Source organism: Miscanthus floridulus, chromosome 2, assembly GCF_019320115.1.
Source record: "Miscanthus floridulus cultivar M001 chromosome 2, ASM1932011v1, whole genome shotgun sequence".
NCBI lineage: Eukaryota > Viridiplantae > Streptophyta > Magnoliopsida > Poales > Poaceae > Miscanthus > Miscanthus floridulus.
In genome coordinates, this window is record NC_089581.1 from 105,055,113 (window position 1) to 105,064,523 (window position 9,411).

The 9,411-nt window shown below is 44.2% G+C and overlaps 1 protein-coding gene and 2 pseudogenes across 1 annotated transcript; 1 reads left to right on the forward strand and 2 right to left on the reverse strand.

Moving 5' to 3' along the window:
- The first annotated feature begins 53 nt into the window (after positions 1–53).
- On the forward strand, positions 54–1,418 carry LOC136527558 (uncharacterized; annotated as a pseudogene).
- A 146-nt stretch (positions 1,419–1,564) lies between these two features.
- Positions 1,565–3,806, reverse strand: LOC136527544 (uncharacterized protein At2g38710-like). The gene is made up of 5 exons (XM_066520315.1): positions 3,540–3,806; positions 2,768–2,887; positions 2,490–2,604; positions 2,285–2,378; positions 1,565–2,037 (listed from the first exon to the last, which is right to left on the reverse strand). The coding sequence occupies exons 1-5, from the start codon at positions 3,641–3,643 to the stop codon at positions 1,829–1,831; spliced, it is 642 nt and encodes a 213-aa protein (XP_066376412.1). The 5' UTR covers positions 3,644–3,806; the 3' UTR covers positions 1,565–1,828.
- Positions 3,807–4,831: 1,025 nt separating this feature from the next.
- Positions 4,832–8,496, reverse strand: LOC136539300 (uncharacterized; annotated as a pseudogene).
- Positions 8,497–9,411: the final 915 nt, after the last annotated feature.

Here is a 9,411-nt window from a genome sequence, read left to right on the forward strand (position 1 = left end):
CTGCTTATATAAACGGGCATGCTCTGTGGTGATTTTCCATCCAATAGTAGTGGAGAGAAAGGGCCTGCCAGGGGAAAATGGTGAAGATCGTGGAGGTCAAAGAACAACATGATGCAGGCCCCGACGATGATTGCTGCGAGATAAGTCTTGAGGAATTCGGTAAGAAAGTGAGCCTCAAGGAAGATGACGATGTTATTCTCATCGCAGCAAAAGGAAAGGTTAGTCCTATCTAATCCTTTGCTCCTTTCCTTTTCTATTAATAACTTCACGGTAGGTTAAATCTGTACAACTATTTTTACAAGTTGTAAGTCGTGGTCATCTCTTTGTGATTTTTATAGCTTTATTGTTCTGTTAGCTTTCTTGCTGCATATTATCAACTAATGGCACTTGGGAAAATTCAGAACCCGTACCCAAGGATTTTTGCACTCTGAAATTCATCTGTGATCCAACAACCCATAAACAAACTACCACAATATCTTTCCTGTCATGATCTGTAGATCGTTAAAGTGGAAGCAGATCAACTGGAGGACTCGGCAAAAGCATATGATGACTGTGACACTGAGGCCGAGAGCTCATGCATTCGTGGCTCTGGTGGTAGAGGGCAACAAGCTGCTGGTGGTGGTGATTGCGTGGACAACCCATATAAGATCGACGAAGATGAGACGAGTCTCCTTAAGGTTAAGGTTGAGGACATGTTTGTGATTGGGAAGCCTTCTCGTGGCGGCGACAAAAATGAGCGCAGCTGCAACGCGGCCAACGTCATTCCTGGCGTGCTGGTGCCTGTAGTGAAGTGCGAACCTGTTGGTGACAATGGCGTGGAAGCTGCCGAAGACGCTTCATATGACCGCTGCCTTGAGATGGCCCATGAGAAGCGGATATTTGACGAGGACGATGACGATGACGTCGTTGTAGTCTGAGATCGTCGGCGCCTGAGATGGCCTCTGATGATGTCTTGCAAAACTCTACCAGATCAGCACCACTGTGTATTCAGAACTAAGCATGATGCTCCAAATGTGATTTTTTTATGTTTAAAAGTATCTTATGTTCTTCGAATTAATATCCGATGAAAGAGATCATTTAGTTTCTTGTGAATTGAATAGTCTCATCTTCGATGATTGTGGCTGAATAAATACATACGGCATACATAAATCTCTAACATCTGGCTGGATTAAATAGGTGGCACTGAGAGACTTCCCTCACCCAAGGCATTTGTGTGGTAATTTTCCCTTCGATACGACACATCACGAGAGCCATTGCAGCAAGGTAATTTCAACAGTCATTCGCTGCATCTCTTTGTTCATGTCTTTGGTCTTGGCGGGCATATATACGACATTCATGCGAACAAACAATTGCCCTGCATGATGCAGTGCTACTGTTCCTTGTGCGAGGTGCCTGCTTCCAATTGCTTGAATTGGGAAGGAACAGGAGGGCATTGCCATGCTACACACAGGAATAAATGGCCGTGTAAGTTGCAACCGTATTTTATTCTCAATTCTATTATATATATATCTCTTTGGTATAGATGCAATATATCAAATAAAATTTATGAATTGAGACAAATCACTGGAACTAGGAATGGCCATCTCAAATCAATTAATTCCACCACATAATTTGAACTTCTTGAAGCACATGTTTTTTCAAGATACATAGGCATCACCCATCCCAGGATGACATTATTCTGGGTGCTTGTCATGACACCCCTATTTGGCCTTTTCCTTGGAAAGAAATGATGCTAGATCAATGAACTGTGAGGGGTGGTTACACGCCCCAAATTGTTCCCAGATAAATTATAATAATATGTTCTTTGAGCTTTTTCGATACTGATAAATCAATGGCCATTAACTGCAGGCACCCCACTAATTGACGGGGCTGCACCTCTATTCTTCTTGAGGTATGCAACATATTCACCATAGTGCATGGTGTACAGGGTGCTCTGGTAGCGGGTGACTTTGATTTTCTTCCTCAAGGACTCAGTGATGGTACCTTGGTAACCTGCCTTCCTCATGAGTGAATCAATAGTTTCTGCATGTGTCCATCCTGCCAAAGATGAAGCCAAAGTTACAAATTATTCAATACAGATGTGGAATGTACTGATCAGTTGACTCTTTATTTTACCGTTATTGCTAATTATAATGTATTTGGTCCACGAGGACTTGAAAAATGATGAAAATACAGACTTGCTTAACTGATTTCTACTTATTATCCCTTGTAAAATTCTAGAAACTAAAGAACTCTGTAAAAATGAAAAAGTGTGCATCAGATAGATGAAAAAGAAAATGTTCACCTTCATGGCCCGCAACTTCAGGCAAATAGGTTGCACTGCGTCTTATGTTGTAGTCTGGATCTGTAAAGTCAATAATTAAACCATGCTTTCCAACCTGGTTCACAAGAAAGAAAGGCTTTGATGTAAAAATTGCTGAAACAATAAACATAACAGGTGAGTGAGAAGAGCATCTGAACATGTACATTTAAAGTGCGTGCAAGTATACCTCCCAATCAAGGTAGTCCTCTGCAATTTCATAATCAGTGAGTACAGATACTGTGCACTCCAAGGTTGGGAGTTCCTTTGATTGTATTGGGGGAAAGCGTCGGTCCCTCAGGGCACTGCAAGAGGATATCAAGCTTACCGTGTATCTAAACATTATCCAATACGAAGTGCACAATTGCTTTTCTACTTATTACAGCATAAGTCCATCAATGTTTTGAGTACCGAGCAGAAATTTCAGCATTAAATCAGACAGAATTTCAATACTGAAACGATAGTCACCTAGTTAGGGCGTAGTCCTTAAAGCCACTGATGATCTGACGGGGCTCCAGGGTTCCTATGCATCCCCGGAGGCGTGGTTCTGAACCATTGGCAACCTTCTTCCAGGTCACAAACAATGGGCTGAAGTTACAAAAAAATTGACCCAATGAGTTCAAACATGTATGCTAGAACAAGAATGCCTTATATAAGACAAAGATATTAAAAGCCATACAGCTTAATGTGCACTACATGGTTGCAAAAGAACTCAATTAACAATCTGAATCCTGGAGTACGAATAAGAAACATTAGTGCGTCATAGTCAGAACACGCAAACTCAGCGTGTTTAAGCTCCCAACTTCATAAGGAATAAGAATGCCTTGTGATTAAACTGACTGTCCTACTTAAATTATAATCTCAGCTGTGCAGCAGTGAGATTCCTTGTCCTCCCCCGAGTCAGACAATCGCAAGAGGCAGGAAGCTTGCACCCTACTGAAAGGCGAGGCACGTAGCCATAAGTGTGGCTACTTCGCTTCTCCTCTACCTTGCAACGGAAACTAAGGGCATGCGATATGATCAGATACCGCAATCGCCAGGACCAACAAGCGTCAATCAAATCGGATAGCGAATCAGATGCAACAGGAGCCGAGCCGAAACCAAATCTACCAAGGCGCGCCGCCTTTTGCCCAAACCTAATACGAATTGGCCGAACCCCATATCGAAATCGCTGCAAAACCACCTCCTCGGGATGGGGGCAACGCGGCCCGGGTTCGATCGCTGCGGGGGGGAGCCTTACTGGTTTCCATCCTCGAAGGCGGGAGGCTGCGGCTGCTCGCCGGTGTAGTGGGCGACGAGGGTGTCAAAGCAGTAGACCGCCATTTCCTCCGTGGCCACCACCATCCTGCCGATCGCCGGGGGATCCTACGCGGGGGTGCTGCGTCGTCTCCCGCGCGGGCGAGGGCACGGCGAGGGCGGCGACCGCCTCGGGAGTCGGGCGATGGGGGGGAGAGGAGGTTGGAGGGACAAGGAAGCGAGCGATGCGTCTGTTTCTTCTCCCAATATCCCTCGGCGTGGGGCTTTTCAATGGACGGAGTTGTCCTTTTGAATGGACGGTTTTGCCCTCTGCAGAGTTCGTCTCCAACTCGGCAACTCGTCTTCAAAAGCTTTTGCACCGTATCAGCTTCATCGTCAGGATAAATTCATCGTAGCTGCTTTTAGTGAAACTTTGGAGTTATAAACTTTCAATTGCAGGATAGCACAATCCCCACATTGTTTTTACATTTGAAATAAATCATTGTTTTTACATTTGAAATAAATCAGTACTCTAATAATCTTGGTTCACATGGTAAACAAAGGTGCCATTCGGCTGATCTTAAAATACGGTTTATTCGGCTTCTTTTTTCAGCCGGAACAGTGTTTTTCTCTCGTACCAATTCAGCCGGAACAATGTTTTTCAGCCAAATTCAGCCAAGCCAACGAGGCCTTAAAAAAAAGAAGGCTAGCATGGTTTCTTTCGTGGAAAAAATGACTTCTTTTTTGAGATAGTAGACAACAGCATCTGATCTGATTCCGATTCATCGCCAAAGGTACATGACCCCGACACGTCAACGATTCTGGCAGTACGTCTAACTTTTCGTTTTTCCTCTAGGATAATTGTTGATCGTAGCATGTTGCGTAGCCTTGCTAGCTCTCTTGATTCTTTACTCTCCACCCTGACTCTTCAGTGTCAAAGAGTGCGTATGTTGCAAGCAGCATCTCAATTTTTTTAAGTATATAGTACTCAGTATATTACGAATGAAAGGCTTGATAGGAACAAAGTTCATCAACTAAAGACAGCCACGGAATGTCAACAGGATTTGCTGCTTTAGGTGAACCAATCAGTGCCAAAGATATTATATATAGCAACCTTTCCCGTGTGATAGTGATGTTTGACCCAACCAGATCGAATACGATCTAACAAAGCATGATTGCATTACAGCAAATTTCAGTCTCTGCGCGGTTTCAGTGGGCCGCAAAGTTGCTTTTGTTTCCTTCACATAAAGGGCCAACATGGCATCATTCATCCATTCCCAATGAGAACAGGAAACAAGAGCTATACCATTGTACTTTCCATGCCCAATGAAATATATGTACTTCCAATTATGGCAATAATTAAGGATGGAAAGGGACATCAAATGGGCGAACAAGCTTTATCCAGCTCGGCTGAATGCCCTGAACAAATGTACTAGACCTACTAAGAAGGTAAGAGATGTATGTACATATTACATAGATTTCTAGGGCTTGGATTAAACCAGATACAATCAGACGTGTTTGCAAAGTGATCTATTCAAACATCTGAACAGAACTCCAAGCTATCCAGGTGATGCGCAAACGATTCAGCCAGTCCGTTGGCGTCCTGAACCCGCAGGCGTGTGCCTTGCTGCCCGACGACGACAGCAGCTACCCGCTGAGGCCAGTAGTCCTATGCCTTTCAGGTCGGAAGCACCCCGGAGGATGCCATACAGAATCCCAGAAGCGTATGCGTCGCCAGCGCCACAAGTGTCCACTGGTATGCAGGATGGTGGAGGGATGTATATTGCTTCACCTTTCACCCCAATGTAGGAGCCATGCATGCCGTCAGTCACAGATACTAGGGGAACCGAGTGGCTTAAGTATCTTGTGGCTGACATGGGGCTGTCTGTTGAGGGTAGCTCGCAGATGGCCCTTGCTTCATTGGCGTTGGCAAACAGTATATCTGCATAGTTTCCTACAATATCCCTGAAAATGTTTGGTCCGTGGTCATTAGTGTCATAAGATGAGGACCACAATACAGCTGCGTTAACTAAAAAATGATGGGTTCTGGAAACATAAAAAACACTTTAATGGTACTAATTGATGAACAATTATGCCCTAAGACTCTTTTGCTAGTTTCAGTGATAAAACCAGATATAGAATAAGGTGGCCTTTGTGTAGCACACAAAGAGACTTTAGATGCTTAGACCTCCTCTTTTTAGAGTCAATATGCACTATCAATGGAAGCAAGTAAAAGATTGGTCATTTAGGTCTGGGAATGTGTGTAGCTGGGCCCAGATGGTCCCAAGCTGTGAATCTGACAGGAAATCCTTTGAAAGAAGGCTAGCCTCACCGAAAGTCATTGTAGCAACGCTTGATGCAAGATACATCTGATGCAGTAACAGTAATGAGTGCACCATTCTTGTGAGCATCTTCACACGCTTGCTTGATAGCTTCAATTGTGTGAGGCAGCTCAAATAGATAACCTTCCACAATTAGTACATTTGATTTAGACACTAAACTGGCCAAGTCTGAATCGTAACTCAGAGTTGACGAAGTTACCCTGCAAAGACAGAAAGTGCATACCACCATTAGAGCATATATTGGTTGCAGGTGCATCACAATTCTAGATGATTGGCCAATGAATTATACTTGTTCAAAATACAGGGTCATGAATCAAGGATGTATCATTAAGGGCAGTCCCAATGCTAGAAACTACATGTAGTTTCTATACCTATTAATTTTTATAGACACTGCAGATAGAAACCATCGGTCCCAATGAATAGTTTCTATACAATAATTTTTTATCCAATCACATACATTCTCTCTCCATTCTCTACCAATCACATCCCTTCATGTCTTTGTTTTCGTGTAGACATGGTTTCTAACTTAGACCCAGTTTCTATGATTTTTGCTCTCTCTCTTTAATAACTACCTTACCATATCAACAAAACGCTTAGGTGGCAGTACAATTAATGTCCATAGAAACTATGGTGGTTTCTACATTGGGAGTGCTCTAAGATCTCATGATAGTTCTTGCTTCCATATTCATACACTACTACAAACAATACCATGACCAAAAAAACCTGGAAATTTCACTTCATCCTTTGCACATTGATATTCATATGGTTTAGATATGATATAGACTCTTAAGAGGCCAGATAGTGAACTGCTTAATGTCCAGACACAGGTTGGTATCCTGAGGTGTCTAAAGAGTGTAAAGAGGGCTGAGAAGGCATAGCAAGCAAATGTAACTGGAATAATATCTAACAAGTTCAGATATAGAAGAGTTGTCAGCAAAGGAAGTAAAGGAACTGACCTGATACGCAAGCATAGTTCGCTGTGCGTCCGGCGTTGTTAGAACAATAACGGTTCCAGTTGTTCCATCTTTGACCGGCTTAGACAAGAAGTGCACATTAGCACGGCGCAACTTTGCCCTAAAAGCGTGATTGAACAAAATGCATGATATCAGCCAATACTTAAAGGCTTTGTGCAGAAATAGGATATCAGGATCAGCTGCAAACCTGCAACAGAAATAGTGACAAATTAGTGAATTACCTGTAGAAACTACCTAGTGGGTCACTGCCCACACTGCCGGCCATCGCAATTTTAAGCTCAGGGTAGCCAGCAGACTGGCTACTACCAAGCCTTGCCAGCGCCACAAGCGAGTTGGACAGGGAGCCTCCAGCTGCAGCCTTGTAGCTGCACCCATCCATGGCACGCAAGACCCGTCCCCTCTCCTCATGGTTTATGACCTTTCTCGTGCCCTTCTCTATGCTCAATCTCTCAAGGAACTCGTCATCCACCATCCCTGAGAAGTCAACCTATTTGCCCCACAAAACAGTCACAAGTCAGCATTGATCTCAACAACACATCCATACAGGCACAAGTTTGAACTACAGTTCACAAGTTGTATCTTAGATATTTGGCAGATAAAGCACAGATCAAGAACCACTATCATTAGTCATGTTATAATGTTGCACAAGTCCCTACTGTCATCAAGCATGTTCCTGTTATATAATTGAGAGGCAAGTACAGTAATAAACTCAACAGTTTATTTAGGGCATCTAATTATAATTCTAGCCCAATATGGAGTCAAAGCATCTCGAGTTTGTTCAAGTTTTATATAAAAAAATATCAATACTTATGATACCAATAAGTACCATTAGATTCTCCATTCTTCATTGAAAATATTTCCGTATTATATCTATTTGATGTCATAAATATTTTTTTTCTACAAATTTGGTCAAACATTAGATTAGATAATTAACTAAGGACAGAATTGTAATTGCATTCTTGCCGGGACTAGAAGCTAGTACTGCATTCAGTTTCTTTGGGTGCGGGCGTGCAGCCAGCTGCGTCTTGCAACTGGAGAGCAACATCGCAAGGAATCGACTCTGGCTATCGCTTATTCCGCAATCGATCCAATAACTGAAAACAATTTTACAGGACTCGCGGAGGGGGAAAGGGGGAGAAGACAAGGGTTGCACGCACCATCGCCTGGCCGAGGCCCAGCACGTCCCATCTCTCTGGCCCGACGGCCGCCGCGGAGAGCTCCACGGCGTCGTCGACCTCGCCCTCCCGCTGCCCCCCTCGCAGGGCGTGCTCCTCCTCCTCGTCGTCGCTCTCACTGGCGCCGGCGTCCGAGAATCCGCCGAGGAGCGCTCGCGCCCTGCCCATCCGGCGCACCGCGAGCCGGTGCCAGCTACAGCCGAGCGGGGAATTCCCGCCGGCTCCTCGGCGCGGGGCGAGATGGAGGAGCGAGGAAGGGGGGCGAGAGTCTGGAGAAGAAGAGAAGCGGCGGATGATTCGGGAGGGAGAGGAGACCGTGGCGGCGGTGGTGGCGGAGGTGAGTGCCATTGTGGGTAGCGCGCCGCGCCGCGCCCGTGGCGTGGCGTGGGCGTGGTGTATTTGATGAGGAAACGGATTGGGGTAGTCAGGCCCCGACTCCCGAAATGAGATGGCGGCGCGCGGGCGGCTGCAGCTGCTGCCGCGCTGCCTCGCTCCCTGTCACGAAAAAAGAGTGGGGAAACCTTTATAACTGAAAATAAATAAATAAATAAACAGAAAAAGGGTCGGGCCATCAGCCCATCGCTATAGAAGGCACTTCTAAAAGAAAAAAAATGTGGGGCTCACCCTACCGTGTCTGCATTCTGCAACGGGTTGCTAGCAGAGAACGGGTGATTCCGTCTCTGGACTTCATCGGCTATGGGCCAGAACTTGTATCTTTTCGTTGGGCCAATCTCACCTCTAACGACGGGCCATCACGTGCTATCCTCTAAAACTTCCTTCTTTCTTTTTTCCGAAACACAAACGTACATCATATCGCGCGTATACACTCATCTATGATCTATGTTTTCCTAAAAAAATCTATATGATCTATGTAAACACACATCCTATCTATATTAGCTGCAAAGCCGCTGGATCTTGAAAACTGAATAGACAATAACACCTTTTTCTATAGAAAAATACGAACACCAATAACAAATCTATAGGACTTGACTTCAAATACAAGAAAGCTAACAAAACTGAGCCATTCATAGCTTGGTTCTCAATCCTCTCTCCACTCTCAACTATAGAGTAAGAGAACTAAGCATAGCTCGGTCAATTGGTTTCTTTGGTGTGGAATCTATATAACTGGGTTTAAGTCATTGAATTGACGTTGTTAGGTTCAAGTTCTCGACTTTTATGTGGGTGCTCGTATTTTTCTAAATTTATTATTATATGGTTTAATAACATTGTTCTTTTAGTGGTAGGACATATGTCCGGTCGGTAGTTAAGTGGTGTTGTTCTTTTCGGTGGTAGACGACTTGCTTGTCGATAGCAAGGTGTCTATAATGATTTCTTCAATCTCAGAGATGCTCATAAGAGTATGTAATATGGTTCAAAAAAATATT